Here is an 18524-nt window from a genome sequence, read left to right as displayed (position 1 = left end):
CACAGACCACAGAGAGGGTTCATCTGGGTGTGATGGGCAGGTGGACTGGTAGAGGCTGTGGGTGTATGGTGGGAAGGTAAAGAAGAGAAGACTGACAAGGAAGCCTGCAGTAACAAACGGGGGAGACCAGGGCCAGGCAAAGGGGTTTATACTTTACGGGCTGGTATGGGAATAAGATGGAATCAGAGGAAAACATTATCATACTGGTGTTTTAGAAATATTAAAACAAGGAAAATACGAGGAACATGAACCCGCTGACTTACAAGGAAACATTTAGCATTGTTCATTCAGTGTTGAGCCATGGCTTCCCTATCTTCAGCAGGATTGATTATGTCTAAACAGAGTACTGGGGAGCATGAATAGGCGGTAAGTTTTTTAGAAACTCAAAATGTAACTCACCCTCTTAATCACTGGATTAGTTTCATTTTCTACCCTGTGATGGTGATTTAATATACATATGCTACATGCATGCTTCTATCATGGCCTAATAAGATCAATCATTCTTTGAAACTGCTAATGCATGGAGACTTCACAAATCTCATGTACAGATGTACACAGCATTGAGAAAACTACTTAGCAGTTTTGCTAGTGGAACACATTATATCAACAAATTATAGAGCCCCTCAAGTAATGTTACAAATCACAGCAACAAAAAGTCATTTCTGGCATATTAGTTCAGCGATTTATGTTTTGTTTGATGTGTGTGCTAGTATGTATACATCTAAAGAATTAGTGAAAAATAATTGCTTAGTTATCTATTTACCAGCAATCACACTGAATAAAACTGAACAAAAACATTACAAATATGTAGAGGTCTAAGCTCCTGTTGGGTTAATAGTCTTCGTAAATGCAAAGGAAAATGTTCCTACCATCATTTTTGTTTATTCAATCGGTTTATCTGAAGCTGGAAACATATCAAGAGCAATTACCAGCCATACTTGATCTTTAAACTAAAGGCATACACCCATGCAGTTATTTAGGAAGAAGAGTATGGAGGAGGTATTGTACATGCTGTAAAGGGAGATTACATCTCTTCCATCATTCCATTAGCTCTAGTGAATACCAAGTAATTATGCTTTTAGATATTGCAGTTATACCATTGGTAGACATGTATTCCAAAGTCTGTGAATTGTTGTTGCATGACCCATTCCTTAATGAAGGTTGAAGACACTGTGAATGACTGTATAACTCACCCGTTAATCATGATCATGCCCTATGTATGGCCTTTATTTTAAGTATTTATAGAAAAGAAAGCACAGATGATAGGACCAAGATATTTTATTATGCCGGCACAAATTTTGGCACTGCTTCCTCATGCTGAATAGGAAGTTCTCACAGACAGAAGAGTTCAGGACATAGTTGCAAGATCACTATGGAACAGGTACAAAGTTTAAGAAACCAACATACATTGCAAAAGGATATCAGCTAGAGGAAGGCAAGCTATTCAATTTGCATATTGTAAACGTCCTCTGATAAATGAATAATTAGGACATTATGCACTCCCAGGTGTTGGGTGGGCAACATTTTCAATTGGGATCACAGCCAGAAACAGGAGCTCCTCATTTTCTTTTCAGGCATTGTCATTCAGAATTGGAACATGGAGCTGGGAACAAGGAAGGCAAGGAGACAGAGGAGAAGGGAGTGTCCGATTCCTTGCTCAGGGTTCAATCTGGAACACGCCTTGAGTCCCACGTCTCCAGAAACTTCCCAGCTGTCCCCAGACAATATCTGATTCCTTGAGCTACAAAAATATAGCTCCAGTGATCCTCTGGATGACCCACAGGAAGAGTCTTATTTTTTGCAGAAGACAAGTTTTCTTAACCCCTTGGCAGAAAAAAGCAGATAAAGGAGTAGGAGACACTAAGTTCATTAGACTGATGTTTATTAGACTTATGATGTACTCATTCAGTGAATAATTTAATGCTCAGATGTTTCTTAAGAGAACCAGTCCCTCCTCTAATTTTTTGTTAACAGCATAAAGAGTCTGTACTGCTATTTCACAATTCTTAGGAAAAAAAGCAGTGTATACATAGAAACCAACCACTCTCATCACCCATGATTTTGGCACTTTAAAAGCTGATATTCTGCAGTGTTCTTTAGTTACCCTTCAAATGGCAGTACCTTTCACCTCACAACCTTGTCTTGGAGAAGCACCCACCCTGCCTTCCTCCCTCCCCAGTGAGCTCTAATTTTATCAAAACATGCATGATGTCTGAGCAGTGATTCGTCACTGAACATTTGCCTTCAGGCACACCAACTCCGACTCCTATATCATTCGCCTATGTCTCATCTAGGAGACTGCAGCCCATTTTCCCCATATCTGTTTTTGCAAGTTTAACTCTCTCCTAGTAGAATCTGAAGGTGCCCCTCGGATGGGACTCCCAGAGGTGCTATTTCACGCCTCGCTAGACATCAGAAGTACATCTAGAGCCTAACTGGCAAGGCCTGCCATGCTTTCATCCATAGGTACCTATGCAAACACAACCCCAGGGACCTCCTAGAAATTCTACCCACCTTTCTTACTACACTGAAGACAGGGTGTGTTCTGCTCCCTGCGCAGGGGACAGCGGGGAAGCTGGTCTTCACTGAGGCTGGGGCAGCCATAGCCACAGCTCTTGGGTCCCTCCAGGGGTGCAAGAGACTGACTCAAGGAACATCCATTTTCCCCAAACAGAGAGGCCTAACAGACTCACCCAGCCATGCAATTCTACCTTTAAATTTGACACAGACAATACATCTCTTTGCTTTCCATTACTCTAGGAGGTAATGAAGTGCTCTTTCTAAAGGGCTGTCTCAAACAGCAGCAGTTTTCCTCTTACTGTCAGGAATATACCATATACCATCAACTATAATAAACTTCGGATGGTTTTCAGATATAATTTCAGGTATTATACTTTTTTTAAAAAAAGCCTCTTTCTTACACCTCTTTTTGATTTAGAGAGGAGATACAAAATGAAATTTTTCTTTAAATTTTATACAAACAGATAAAAAACATATATTAGTAATGGATTTCTTATAGTCATTTCACTTTCACTAAGCCTTGCCGAGGTTCTGTCATTGTGGAGAAGTCTTTTCCTAACTGAACAGTAAGCTCCCTGAAGGAAATGGTGTTAGAATTAATATTTTCCATTTCTGTCTCCCTACTACCTGCAGCCATATCAGCACATCCCTCATTAGTTTCTGAAACGCAAATGTTTTCAACAAGTTTCTTGGAAGAACTATGAGCGACCTTTAAATGTGTACTATAGCAGGTGTGTACATTTCTGCCTGGTTTTCAAACTCCTCAAACATATTCTGCATTGCTTGCACTGCCTTCCATTCCTGCCAAATCCTATCCTCTCTGAAAATCTGAGCTAAAATTTTCTAGGCCCCATTTGAGCCTAGCTCCTCCATGTTTTAATGATTCCTGCCCAAGTGGACTTCTCTCTTCTTCTGGCACATGAGTAGAATTCCTTCCCTCAATAGTTTATTAGACAAAAATTCATATTTATAATAGAGGACAAGAATTTCACAGTGATACTGCAGAGACTGCATGATTTTTGGGTGTGCATAAAAAGCAGCAGAAATGTTTAAAAGCTGCTGAAATAAGCCCACCTTATTTAGATGGACGTGCTCTCATTCATTAACAAGTATGTGGGTTTCCAGGGAAAACAGGAGTCTGCCATGTCTCTTGTAACAGTGATGGGTTTTACCTGAACCCTGTGATCCTAGAAAACAGCATCAGCTAAGAACCCCCTCACCCATTATGTTACCACCTATGACACCCTTCACTTCCCCTTAGCTTGAGTCAACTTTAGACTGCTGCCCCTTGAGTTGAGGCCTATTGCCCTCTCACCTGGGCCCTTACGGAATCCAGAGAGGACCCGGTCCCCCCTCACGAGATAATACCCTATAACAGACACCCACCCCTCACTGCCTCACCTTCCCCTCCAGTCCTCTTGCATGAGCTCATCCCAGTCCTTAAAAACTCTCTGTCCCCTGCTTCAGGGGAGCTGAGCCCTCTCTCTTCTTTACCTGAGTCTTCTGGTCTCTTTCTATTATAACTGCCTTCTGGTGTGCATGTGTCTATCACAACAGTTTCTCATCTTTCTATCACAACGTTCTGGTCTCTGTTTCTTCTCAATGCATACAGTTTTGAAAAAAGTCATTGTTAGCTGTATAAAACTGTATAAAGGTAATGTGCAGAGCTCTCTTAAAAACCAAATAATAATAATAAATCCGTGAAACTCAGCTCTTAACAAGAAAACTAATATAAGCAACATTGTGACTGTTGGGCTTTTAAAAACTGATTTCAACTTTTACTTGTAATACAATAAACATCAACCTAAGAAATCATGTATAAACTGGCATCATATTTATTTTACCACAAAACGGACCATGGGGGACTTCAGAAGGCAGATTATTTTTGCTTATTGTAGTATGAAAGAGTGATACATAAATAATTTTAAAATACATATTTTTAATGAGCATTTAATTATTTGACACCAGTTCCGCTAGGCACTTTCTTCTAGAAAAAATGGTAACTAATAGTTTAATGTAATATTTTTCTCCTTCATTCATTTTTTTTTACTCTACTCCTAGTACTACTACTATTATACCTAATTAATTTGATGATACCCATGATAATAAGTTCCCTATAGCAAATGTAGATCTCTCTAGTGACTTAATCACCTGCAAGTAATACCCTTCAACTTCGGAGGCATGCTTCCCCTCTGACTCACATCTGCCCTGCATCAAAGAGAAAGCAGAGGACATGGTTTTACAACTATGCCGTATTTCAATAGCTCCTTGGTAATTGCTTCCTGTACTATTACGAGAAATGCCAGTATAAAACTCAGAGTACTTCCTCAACAAGCAGCCAACTTAAACTTACCTTTCCAATTATAATACATACATCACAAACAGGAAAACACAAAAAGCTTTAACTATAATTGCATAAAAATTATGCTAAGAAATGATTCTCTAATTTCTGTAAGAGAAATACTCCCATAAATCAACAGGTGGATTAGTCACACCAGTAATGTCTACAACACTAAATCACTTTTAAAACATGCAGTTGTTCATTTCTCTTTGACAACTCTACGACAAACACTGTCAATGAACAGCAAGCAAACTGGGATGGCATAGCTGCATGTGGGGAGCCTGTTCTTCTGCATGGGGCCATGATAACGGAAACCCCGCGGGTGGCGGTCGTGCCCTCACTAAACACAGTTCCAACACAGGGAGGTCACAGTTCAACACACACAAGTTCCTGCAAAGCCAGGCCTGCCTACTGATGAAAGGAACCTGATAATCTTCTTCCTTTAACTGCCCTATCTGTGGAAGCAAAACACATTGAAAGAGAAAATATTTTATCAAGTCTTCACCAGATTGAATATAGTATTGAACAGTGACTATAAAGTGAATATTGTACCAGTTTATGGAGGGAGATGCCTGTATCTGACTTGTGAACAGTGAAATATTAACTTGCACTATATAAAGAAAATGGTGACTCTGTGAAGAAGAGGTTGTAAGCTAAAGCTATGGGAAGATTCTCCAGGAAGGGGGAAGGTTCTTAGAGAAAGAGAACATGCTTTAATGGGATTTGTGCTGGGATGCCAGGCACACAGATCTACAAAGATACTACATAGGCAGCAAATCCTCCCCCCCCCCAGGACCTGCTCTGGCCACACCAGGAGAGGAGTCTCCAAAAGAGCAGGGGTTTTCACTGGGCCTTATGGATCCCTGGCTGGGGATCTCAGGCAAGTCCTCCCTCCTAAAATGACTGTCAAGGAGAAGTCAGCAAATGAGATCTGAACTGGCCAAGGCCCAGGAATCCCTACAAATGAATTACTGTCAAAGATTCCTTAGGGTGGACTGAGGTATACATTTCAGCAGGTTTTACAAGTTTGGTATTGTAGGTTGGACCTGGAGCCAAAAAATATATAATTCAGAAATACTCAAGTAGCTTAGTTTTATAGGGAGGGAAATTTTCAAGTAATTTTTCTTCAGTAGACTTTGGAGAAAACTTTTTACTGGAGGTAGACCATGAGATTTATCAATACCTTACTCAGGTCGGCAACACATCTGGATGTCATCACACTCTATGTGATGAAGACTGCCTAGTGTTCTGGTTGGAGTATGTATGGGAACATACGCCTGCTGCTGACATCAGAAACAAGGCCTCCAGCCTAAGAGAAGTTAAGAAATCATGCCCCCTTTTCAAGTGCCCTAGGTTCACAAATAAAAGACCTTCTAAAAATGAGAAAATTGGCCCATATTTCCCCTAATACTTGGGTGCTCTGATTCTCAGGTACAGCACAGATTGTTTTCTTCTTCACTCCACATAAACAGAAACAGTGGACCAGGGTGGGTCGGACAGCACTTACTGGAAGCAGAGGCGGCACATTTCATGTTCATGAGCAAAGTACAAGAGCCTGGGAGACAGTCCAACAGCCATGCATACCAGAGACTGTAGTTTTTTACTTTGGTCCTTGTTCTACGCTAAGGATCTGAGGAAGAAGGGAGGGTACACGATCTGCTCTCAACCAAGGAGACTTGCACAGCTGTTGGCTTGCTAGACACTGGCAGGTTGGCCAGCGATTTTCACATCGTTCGCTGCCCACTCTAGCAGTAGAGTGGGGGTTCAGTATGCACTCAGAATCACCCATCACCCTTTCTGTTGGCACATGCCAGTGGTGGTTGATAAAAGTTCCTTTTCATCTTAAGAAGTTCCAATGCACATGAGAACTGTGTGTTCAGTGCAAACCCTTTCCTTCCCATGAATTCTCTGGTGAATGTGAAGAGGGCAACCACTGCGTTGCTAAGTGTTTACTGTGTGCCAGAAGACAAGAAATCAGACAAATAAGCCTCCTTTTCAGTGTGGTCTCATGAAATATTCAGCCCAGAAGCACTCAAAGCCTTCTGGTCTGTAAGCTCACAACCAAGAAATCAGTCCCGCAGAGCATAGCTTGACAGGCTGGGATGAGAGGGTCCTGGGAGGTAGGGGGGGGGTGGGCTGTGTCTCCCCACACACTCTGCTCTGCTGTGGACTAATTAACTTATGAAATGGCCACAGTAATTACTCTTCAAGAACGTACACATGCAAAAAGATGGCTAAAGTAAGTGCTTTGCTTCAATTGCACCTGCACATGTGCTACCAGCTATTGTACCACTGAAAGTTTGTGAAGATCTTAATTGTGACCCAATGTCTTTGTGCCCTTGCTCTCTGCACCCCTGAGATGAATGATCCTGGGGGATGTTTATGGGCAGGTCACATGAGCCAGGCATCTGGGCCCCCTAATGACACACCAATGCTTAGCAGAGACCTTTTTCCTTCTTTTCTTCCTATTTGTGTTTATGCTTGTTCAAGGTCATTCAATTTCCCCAAGAGCCTAAAGTAAACAACTAGTACAAAAATATTTTATGGTAGATTCAGTGTTAATAGTTTTAGTAGGATTTTTGATGTAACAGGTAAATCTTCAGTATCATATTTTAGTTTTTACCTCCTTTTTAAAAATACTATATTGGGATGACACCCCTTTCATTGAATGAGACACCAGAAAATGTGAGCTAAGCTTCATTCCTTCAACAGGCGTTTACTGAACAACTACTATGAAGTAACTAAAAGCCCAGATTCTAAGAATTATGTTAGACATGGGAATATAGAAATAAAAGGTAACATTCCTCCCAGCAAGAAGCTCAAGTTCTGGGGTAGAGAAGAAAAAGTAACCTTATAATTAAAACGGAGCGTGGAAACTCTTAATCTGTAAGTACAAAGGGAGCTCTAAGAAGCACCAAAAGGCATGTAATTCTGATTTTCTGGGGCTGACGAAGGTCAGGGAAAGCTTTCAAGGAGTGTTTCTCAAGCTTTCTGACAACAGCTCACTTAGGCAGGAAAGGAGGTAATGCAGCAGATGATGCCACCCGCTGCCACCTTCTCACGGCAAAACAGAAGCCAAAAACTTCACGATAAAAAACAAAACGTTACTAAAAAGTGAAAGCAAAAACTTTCACTTACAAATAACAGGTCACTTTGTGAGCAACTGGAGGGGAGAAGTGAGTTTTGAAGATTTACATTTGAAGTGCAAGAAATACAAGACTGAAAGTCTACTGATTACAAAATAATGAAGATGCCATGGCCCCAATCCATTAAAACACCCCCTTCTGTGCAAAGTGCTATATTAGTCATAGCTCTGACAAATGCATTACTCTTTTACGGATGTCCCTGCATCTCAGAAGACTTTGGCCCAGTCTCATGGACCCAGCGTCAGACCTGGCTCTGCTCCCACATAGACCTAGCAGATTCTGCTGCAAAACTCTCAACCCCTCATACACCCTCATTCCCAAACCTGAGGAGATTTCACAGTAGCTCTTGAAGAGTGAAAACAAAGACTTTTACTATTTTAAAAATACCAAAGGAATATTACACTGTGAAGCATGGTCTATCATGGCAACGTTCCATCAATATTCAACTTACCTTTTCCACAGGAGCAGAAGGAGAAAATCTCTTGGCGCAAGTTAGAAATATTGCAGGATCGGGTTTGCCACTTGTCACTTCAGGATCATCTCCCAAAACGATATGGTGAAACAAGCTGAAGAACTCTTTGTGTCTACTTGTTTTCATTGCAAATGATGTGGTCCCTGAGCTGGTAGCAAGAGCAAATGGTATGTGGTGTTTTCGTAGGTGGTGGATCAGTTTTTCGACACCTGGAAAAAAAGAAGGCAAGATCAGCAAGCTGGATAAAGCATCCTCAGGAACAGTTCTTCTAGCTGGGTAATAGGATGCACACTTGGGAAGTATGGAGGACAAGCAGAGAGCACAGGGAGGGCTTCTGTACCTGTGAGCATACAATTGCACTTGGCGGAGGCAATGATCCTGGCACAGATGTGTCAGCCTGTGTTTTTTCTGCAACAATGAATATAGGAGGACTATGCTTTTGGTGCTTTGTGAAAAAACTCTACATTTTACAGAAGGCGACTCAGTCACTCCTCAGGCTGTTGGGGAGAGGAAATAATGAAAGGGCTTCAGCTGGAGACTGAAGGACAAAGGCTGGAGTGACAGCTCTAACACTACTTAATAAAGGACTGGAAAATAAAATAAACCTCGCCCGATTTCACTGAACAATAACAACAAAAACATACCATGTGCAAAGGATGTTCCCACATTCTAACTGACTATAAGGATGAACTGCAGGGAATTCATGGATTAACAGTTATTCACAGAGCTATACGAGAGGCTGGATAAAAGAAATGTATCTGAAATAACCGTACATGTTCATTCTACCTTTAATCTATGCTGATTGGGACAGTAGTGACAGATAAGTTCACCCAAATTACTATGACTTATCTAAAACAGTATTTTAAATAATATATACTCATCACTGTCTTAATAAACATATGTGATAATGGCCCTACTCTGTCAATTGCTACAGAAAAAAGATTGATACTTTTTTCCCAAGTACCTAATAATGTTTAGTATGGCAACAGATTCATGAAAACTTGACACTTTAAGGAAATAGTCCTGTCAAAGCTTAAAGGCAAGGCGTGAACAGACCAACTTCATCTACTAGTAACTTAACTCTGTGGCAGGATAAAGTCAATGCTCTTTAAAGAATAAAGTAAAATCCAGTACTCTGCACTGTAAAATTCACAATGCCTCACGTCCAATAAAAAATTACAAAGTCTACAAAGAAACAGACAGATACAATCAGTAACCAAGAGAAAAAACAATCAATAGAAATGAACACAGAAGTGACACAGATGGTGGAGTTAGAGGATACTGACTTCAGAGCAGTTTATAAACAGTGTAAATATGCCATAGGTAGAGACTGCCATGATGGAAAATAAACAAAACAAAGCAAAACCCAATTATATATTATCAACAAGAAACTTACTTTATACATCTATGGATAGATTACAAATAAAAGGATGAGGAACTACTTATTCTGCAAACAATACTCAAAAGAGGGCTTGAGTTCTAAACTTTAGAACAATAAATGACTCACATAGGGACATTTCAAAAAGATAAAATCGATCAATGTCTTGAGATCAACAAGACAATTCTAAATGTGTATGCATTAAATAATCGACCTTCAAAATAAACAGAACTAAATGAAAATAACTCCTATCAGAAATTGATAAAGGGGTAGAAGTCAGAAGCCCAGAAAGTGGTATAAATGTCATTGCTTTGGCTGGTTTTTATAAACTCAAGATTGGTAAGTACTGCTGAATATTTATAATATTTTAAGATGAGATTAGAAGCAATTATGAAAATCTTGTCTCACAATAAGGCTTGCTGATTTTTATATGGCTGAGTAATCAAGAATTTTTGAACTTAAAAAGTTAAAAAAAAAAAGACAACTGCGCCAAATGGCAGAACTCTTCTCAGGTAAGTGACTATCAATGGTATACTTCATTAGCAGATAAAAAACAACCTGTTCTTTTAAAAAAAGCACCTTTTTCGGAATAAGTGATTTCTGAAAAAAATATTCTATGGAGAGAACATTTTGAAGATGGAGTTCTTGAAATCTTATCCTGAGATTTTTAAATTGAAAAATCTATAAACATTCTCAGATCGTCAAACTTAACAATTTTCAACCAGGTATAAAGAGCCTCTATGAGAAAAGTTTCTTTGGGTTTTTAATTCACAGGTTAAAAAATATAAAAACACCACACCATTCAACTAGTTTGCAATAGCCACTGATTAATATCATGGAAGATAAATTTACTAACTAAATTTCATAACTGGCAAATGGAAAGAAAGAATGAATATAACAGAAGTTCAGCCAAATATGCACTTCTATTCAGATATACATAGTGATTACAGTTCAGTACCAACTTATCTCAATTTCAAACATGATTTCAAATTGCTATATTAAACACATTAAACCTAAATTTTTTTAAAATGGTGAATACTCAAACACAGAAGTCTTCTAAAATACTATAAAAAGAAAATTGTTAGAAAAGTTCTTTCATGCACTGATAGAATGAATAACATGGTTTATTTCATTTTAGCTTATCTTTGTACAATTTATATTTCTGAGAATATTTTGTGCTATACCTTTGCAACAGCAGAGCAGGTATTGTAAACAAAAATGCATACATGCATTGGAATGTTTACTCAACATTTTTACTGGTAGGGGAACGAGTCCTTACATTTTTGGCTGACTGTTTTAAAGCAACAAACTTACTGAGATCCTTCAAACTGTCTGAGAGCAACAGGAAGAGAATACCTGGCAGGAAGATGAATACAGCCTGCCTAGCTCAGGCAAGTTAGAGGCCCTCTTTTGGGCTGCTGTAAGGTTAAATGAGGAAATACTTGCAAGTCCCAGATAAGTATCAGCTATTATTATCAGATGTAAGCAGTTTATAGTCAGCAATAAATGACTCTAATATCCTGATATGTAATTGCCAGAATTCTTCTTTAAAAACTTTATATTCTTTAATTATTGTATACCAACTTAAAAAAAAAATCAGTTGCTTTCCCTGAGAAGCAAAAGACTGTGAACATGTAAGTGGAGTTCTGTCCTAGAGAGAAGATGGTTAATTAAGTTTATAAATGACATCCAGCTAACAGCTCTGAGGACTTAAGTTCATTCAAGAAAAGAGCAGAAAGACAGATACCTATTGCTACAAAGAGCTAACTTTCAAAGGTTCACTCAATAGGGGAAGAGATAGGACGCAGGATGAACAGGTGAGTTCAATAGGAAAAAAACTTCTATTTTACTTCATCTTAGATAACTGAGATGGTAAGAACCTGGACATTGCAATTTAAAGCATTTATTAAAAAAGGAGAAATGCAGGAAATATTAATCACTCTCTTGAGTTTTGTAAGGTATTCAAATGCATTTGTTGTCTGGATATAGCTATGGCAACCCTCCCTAGTCCATGTGCTACTTGTACTATCTCACCCCAAACACAGGGATCTATGGGGAGGAAAGAAAGGAAGCTTGGGCTCTAAGGAAGTTCACAAGAAGGGAGAGATGGGATCATTTTACAGAAACTCCCTCACCACTATGCACTGGGCATTTCTCGAACCCTTCAAGTGGGTCTGGCAGCTGGGGAGCTAATGCAACGGTGTCCATGATGAACCCACCCCACAGAAGAAGGGAATGGATGCTGGAAAGGGCTCTCAGATGCTTCTGCGGGAGGGCTTGGCCTAGTCGAGGCCCCATGCACAGGTGTCCCAGTGATGGGGCTCGAGCCTTCCTCGCCTGAACTCTCCCCATCACCAAGGGTGTGAAGTACATAGGCATGCAGCCTCTCTCCGTGGGACCTTCCCCATTACCTGAAAGGTTGGCTGGCCAACACCAGGATGAAGAAGATCAGAGGTTATGTAAAGAAGGCCCCCCCAAAAAGGTATGGCCAAGGTTTTACTCCTGAATGTGATCTTATTGGGAAAAAGGGATTTTGCAGATGTAATTCAGTAGGGTTTATAAAATGAGATCGTCCTGGATTTAGGGTGGATCCTAAATGAAACCCCATGTATCCTTTTAAGAAAGAGGAGAGAAGGCCACATGACCACAATGGCAGAAACGGGAGTGAGCAGTCACAAGCCAAGCACCAGGAGCCATCAGACACTGGAAGAGGCAGGAAGGATCCTTCTACCCCCGCCCTTAGGGGGCAGCACAGTTCTGCAGACACTAGGCGTTTGCAGTTCTGTGTGCAGAACTGCAAGTGAATACATTTCTGTTGTTTTAAGCCACCCAGTTTGTGGAGATATGTTACAGGAGCCCCTGTAAACTAAGACACCAATTCTCAGGAACAGAACCAGCAATAGAGACTATAAACCAGCATCATGACTTTAAGACACGGTGACTCTTCACTGTAAAAACCATATGGTGCTGGCAATACCTCCGAAATAAAGCGAGGATACAGCACAGAACAGAAGCGTCTCTCCATATTAGTAAACAAGGGCCAGGAATGTCCACCCACCATCTTAGATCCAAAGGCTAGAAGAATCGCCATTCTCCTCCTGGCCTCCTCAGGTACTGCCACAGTGTTCTAGTTTGCTAGCTGCCAGAATGCAACACAACAGAGATGGATTGGCTTTTAATAAAAGGGGATTTATCTCATTAGTTCTTCAGAGGAAAGGCAGCTAACTTTCAACTGAGGTTCTTTCTTACATGGGAAGGCACAGGGCAATCTCTGCTGGCCTTCTCTCCAGGTCTCTGGGTTCCAACAACTTTCCCCGGGGTGATTTCTTTCTGCATCTCCAAAGGCCTGGGCTAAGCTGCGAGTGCTGAGATAAGGTATGCTGAGCTGCTTCGGCTGTGCTATGTTGCGCTCTCTCATTTAAGCACCAGCCAATTAAGTCAAACCTCATTCATTGCAGCAGGCACGCCTCCTAGCCGACTACAGATGTAATCGGCAACAGATGAGGTTCACATACCATTGGCTCATGTCCACAGCAACAGAACTAGGCATGTTCACCTGGCCAAATTGACACCTGAACCTAATTACTACTCACGGGGAAGCATGGAGGAGGTTGCTACGCATTAGCACAGTGGTTCTCAACAGGGGGCTGTTTTGAGCACTCCCCACCCACCAGGGGAACATTTAGCAGTGGAGACATTTCAGGCTGCCATGACTTGGAGGAGGGGGATGCTCCTCACACCCAGCTAAACATCCCACCATGCACACTACAGGACTATGCCACCCCAGTGCTAGCAGTACCAAGGCTGGGAAACCGTGTATTAGCCTGTGTTAGCCTGAGAGAATCCGTCTTTAAAACTTCCATGATTACCACCTTCCCCTGTTGACCACCGTGCTGAGCTATTCCTGTATGCCTAGCATGACAGCTGGTTCAGAGGTACAACAAAGACTGAGAAGGAACCTCTTCAAGTCTGGTCATCAGGCCTTTCCAGCATAGCAAGGAAGTTAGCTTACTGGCAAAGGATACGACATAATGATGAGAGATGCTGTGTTTTTGTCTCTTCAACTTTTCTCTAACTCAACCATTCTTTGTGGTCAGACTGGTTTGACTTCCAGCTTCTTAGCTTCCTTTCTCATTTCTACTTCAACTGATGTGTTGTTTCTGCTGTGAAGGATCTGATAACTCTCATATGGAGACAGTGGGATCCAGCAGTGGAGAGAAAAACATGAGCCTCAGATGGCAATAGACCTGACTGTAAGTCTCAGGAACCTACCGCAGTGGCTATAGGATCTGGGTGCCAGTTCTTCAATTAATGAAGTGGATGGGGTTACCATGCTCATCACACAGATCTAGAGGAGATAAAATAAACTAACTTGGGTGAGAACATACTCAGGAGCTACTCTGAAGTCCTGGGAGATGTTGGCTAGTTAGCCTCCTTTCTTTATTGAAATGGAGTTTCCCTGAGTTCCACAACTCAGATCTGTATCCTCAGGAGAGCCCAATGACTCCTCCAGGTGGCCACCTGCATACGGAATAGTCGAGTGTGGTTTCCTGTTGTGAAACTCAACAAAAGAAAAAACATCTATGTCCAGTGCAAAGGCCAATTAACACCCCAGGATGGCTTACTCATATTGCAACTTCCTACCTAAGCCACTGATATGAGAGAAGGAAACATAACTCGTGTGCTGACGGTTTACCTTAATTCTCTCACATTCTATTAGATGCATCACACATACTGCCAGCAAAATAAAGTGCTCACTCCTGCTCCCCAGCACTACCTCCATTCCTAAGAAGGGAAGACAAGAAGAGAAGGGAGGGGAAGGAAATGACTGAGTAGAATCCCCTAGATTTTCCTGCAAGGAATAAACCCAACCATTCATTCAACAAGCAGGCAGTGAGATTCTCCTTGGGTCCTGGGAGAACAAGGGTTACTTTTAGTTCTTAAACTGAAGAGTGATAAACATGCAACTCAAGAAAATCACAAGGAAGCATTACAAGTTCCATGATGAATTACAAAGGGTTGTAAAGATGGTAACAGTTGATTCTACGTAGGGAGGAGGAGTCTAGAAAGATTTAAAGGAAATGAAAAAACTAGGTCTAACAAAAATGTGTTTGCCAAGTGGACTAAGGCAAAGAAAGAATGTTTTTTTAATGGGCACTGATAAAGAATAACAAAGAAACAGGAAGCAAGGTCCGGATGTAGGGCGTCCAGGGAACAGGCAGAGGTTTGGCACAGAATGAGGGTGGTGATGTGAGAGAGACCTGGGCATCTGCAGAGATCAGAGAGAGGGCAGCGTTTTCTGTCACGCTGAGGAAGTAAAACTCTACTTTGCAGGAACTTAAGGAGATATCAAACAGGTTTTTTTGTCAAGTTATGATGTACTTATTTAATGTTTTAAAATTGAAATATGACTCCAGATTTATAAAGAGAGCAGGCTCCTGCCAGCCCCCCCCCACTACCAAGGCTCAAAACCCTAACAGAAATTGTCCTCAGAGCTGAGATTTCCTGTTTCCAGTATTCTCTTGACTTTTCTTTTACAGAGTTCATCTCTTTCAGTTTAACCTTCAAATGTGCTTCCCCATGGCATTCTGTTCCTGTTTTCAGGATTCAAAATTTCTGCTCTGTAAATACAAATCATCATCGACATTATCCCTTAGCTATGCACTTTGCTCTGGATGGCTATTTTCCATCAGTTTCCTCTTTTCCACCATTTGTGTGAGGCTCTCACACACTTGAGGCTTTCCTCCAAACACCTGGTGACATTTGGGCTGCTCATTCCCATTGGAGAACAGAAGCCCTGGAGAGCCGAGTGGGAGCTCCTCGCCCAGACCCAGGGGGTTGGGAGATTTCATGGTGGTAAAAGAAAAGAGGTCACGTTTGAAAGAAAAGGAAAATAAGAGACACATTTCATATTGAAAGAAGTCAACCAGATGTTTGTGTCTGACATCTGTCTAAGCCTTCTACCCTGTTACCTCAAGACAATAATAACAAGTATTACAGAGAAGAGGAGTTCTTCATGAAACTGATGTACATACCACACAGGAGATTGGCCTTCTTGTAGAATTATCACTCTAGAGGATGAATCCAAAATCTCCAACAGCCTTCTTCCATCATCATTTAAGTAAATACTCTCAATGTTCAAAATATATCGCTTCTCATCCTTCTCGCCCCATTTTATAATTTCCAATTTAAAGGGATAGAGCTGTGATAGGACTTTCCAAATTCAGAATCCAAAGTTCACTGCCTGCATGTTTCCTGTTGCAAAACCAGTGCCTAAGTCATTTATTTGTGCTTACTGTAAATCCAGATTGGGAAAAAGACAAAAAATGGAGCAGTGACCAAAAAAAGAAATACATGCACATGCAGAAGTACAAAAACAAAAGAAAGATAACATTTGAGAATTTAAACTATATAGCATATATAAATCATATTTTTAAAATATCATATATATACACTATATATTATAATCAGATAACATCTAATGGAAACAAACATAGCATATAGGTTTATTAATGTTTGTTAATGTCCCATGTTTAACTTGTGTACTAGGCAACTAGACCACATTAGAATATTTGCTAGTTTGAAGTATACCAAAAATTTTACCAACCATTGGCTCACTGTTTCGGTACAATCAGAAAGCAGCAGAAGGGATAACCTTTTACAATTTTAGTCTTAAGAAATTGGGTCCTTAGTCATTCCTAATAGAGAAAAAAATGTACAAAAAATTTAATAATTTGAGATTATGCTCAAAATCTCCTTATTAAGCTGCCTTTAAATAGACTGTGCCCAGTACAAAAAAGAATCAGTTAAGATTCATATAACCTGTAGAGTGTCCACGCTGCAAGTTTCACATTATTTTCTGAAATATGGTGACATTCAGAAGACGTCAGTAAGTGGCACATCAGCCATGTTTCAGTCCCACATTTAGTTTCTCAATCTGGCAAGGTTATCCCATTCCAACACACAAAAGTCCCTTTATTCTCACAGTACAGATGCTGGAGACTTCTCTGGAAGATCCTACCCTCTCACCCTTCACCTCCATCCTCAGATGCAAACTTCTGTCTAACCCATGTGACAAACTCTACATTTGTCAATTCTCAGTTCTGTTTGGAAAATTCAGAATCTTCTATGGCTGCTTTCAAAATCAAATTGTTTTTGTTCTTCTGTGTTATATAACAGATGAGACAATATGAGAACAACTTCGCCAGCTTTACTTCAATGTGAAAGAAAACATGGTACTGAAAGGTTCTAAAACGGAATATGCGACTTGGTTAAAAAGATTCCAGGGCAGACATTTCCAAGGTTCTGAGTATGACTACCAGCTGCCTTCTGTAAACAAGAACACAATCATTCTGGATACTTGTCTGTGCCTGCTGTCAGTTGTCAATGATGAAAACAAAAAGAAAGGAGAAAAGGATAGAGGTATCCGGTTCTAATAAACTTGTGCTTACTTTATCAACTAGACTACTTCAGGACCCCTAGATTGCAGCAGAGTCCAAAAGAGACTGCAAGGAAGAATCAGGAAACGAAAAAGAAAAGCACGTTTAATGAGGACTTCGATTCTCATTGGCTTTCTTAATATTTAAAACAACTAACCAATAATTACAAAACATTAACAATCACGGGGGACTGTCTGTGCCTTCATTTGTTTGCTTGAAAGCTGCTTAAAAGCACTAATTTTATTTACTTTGAATTACTTTTAAAGGTGCCACTTCTAAGAATCTGTCACTACAAAACCAATATTACAAAACAGCTGTGTAATTAGCTATTATTAACAGTCAAAAAGAAAAGTAAATAAATTACAAAATGTTGATAGCACACTGAATTTTCCTTATTCTTTGTTACATGTTTTTATATGATAAAACAATTTAAATTCACTTATCTAAATAAACACTGAGAACAATATGAAGCCTAATCTGAAATAACCCATCGACCTCATCAGAGATAATGTCATCTGCCATGTCTCGGCAAGGCTAGCGCAGTAAAGACCCGGGAGGTTCTAGACCCAACTTTTCATTCCTCCCTTACCTTCAAGAAACCTGTATTCTCACCTATAAAAGGTAACACCAACACTGCTTACTTCACAGAACTGGTATGAAAATGCAGATGAAACAAGGAAAGACCCTTAGTTTTCAAATCCTACACAAATAAGAAGTATAATGGAAAACAAAACAAAACAAGAACTGGCATGTGCCTTCTAAACAACTCATATTAAAAATCGATTCCCCTGGCATCCAAGGAAACAAAACTCATTGCATATTCGACTATGGTAACCCCCAACTAATCCAAAAGTTGTTAACCCATTCTGCAAACTACTACAGAAAAACAGGATTTTTTCAGTTGTTCATTTTTTCCTGCTAGTATTCTGAGGAAATTCTAACTCTGTGGCCAGACCGGAACATAGTAGGATTTTGTAATTGTTGTTTTCTGTGAATTATGTCAAACAGTGATTCCTGCTATTATATTCTATACTCTAAGGAGTAGAATACAAAGAAAACATAAGTACTTCCTGGTACTCTTCTCTCTGCCCCACCCTAAGGTAGAGAAGCAAACAAGGTTACCAAGGTAGAGAAAACTGTCCTTCACCTCCTGAGACACCCTTCATGTTTCTATTCCCCGAGATGTCCCCTCTGTCTGTGCCCGAGACAGGACAAGAGACAGCGGCCT

At 40.3% G+C, this 18524-nt stretch overlaps 1 protein-coding gene across 7 annotated transcripts in view; it reads right to left on the bottom strand.

The window, feature by feature from the left end:
- PUDP (pseudouridine 5'-phosphatase) overlaps positions 1–18524 on the bottom strand; it is a 575274-nt gene that overhangs the window by 503617 nt on the left and 53133 nt on the right. For all 7 annotated transcript variants that reach the window (XR_013169370.1, XM_077145311.1, XM_077145310.1 and 4 more), the window contains one exon: positions 8459–8688. Coding sequence is in view for 6 of the 7 variants with exons in the window: in XM_077145311.1 (XP_077001426.1) it covers positions 8459–8688 (230 nt within the window). In the remaining variant the exon portion in view is untranslated. The remainder of the gene's footprint in view (positions 1–8458; positions 8689–18524) is intronic.

This window comes from Tamandua tetradactyla, chromosome X (assembly GCF_023851605.1).
Source record: "Tamandua tetradactyla isolate mTamTet1 chromosome X, mTamTet1.pri, whole genome shotgun sequence".
NCBI classification, from domain to species: domain Eukaryota; kingdom Metazoa; phylum Chordata; class Mammalia; order Pilosa; family Myrmecophagidae; genus Tamandua; species Tamandua tetradactyla.
Note: the sequence above shows the minus strand (reverse complement) of the source record. Positions and strands in the feature narration are given on the sequence as shown.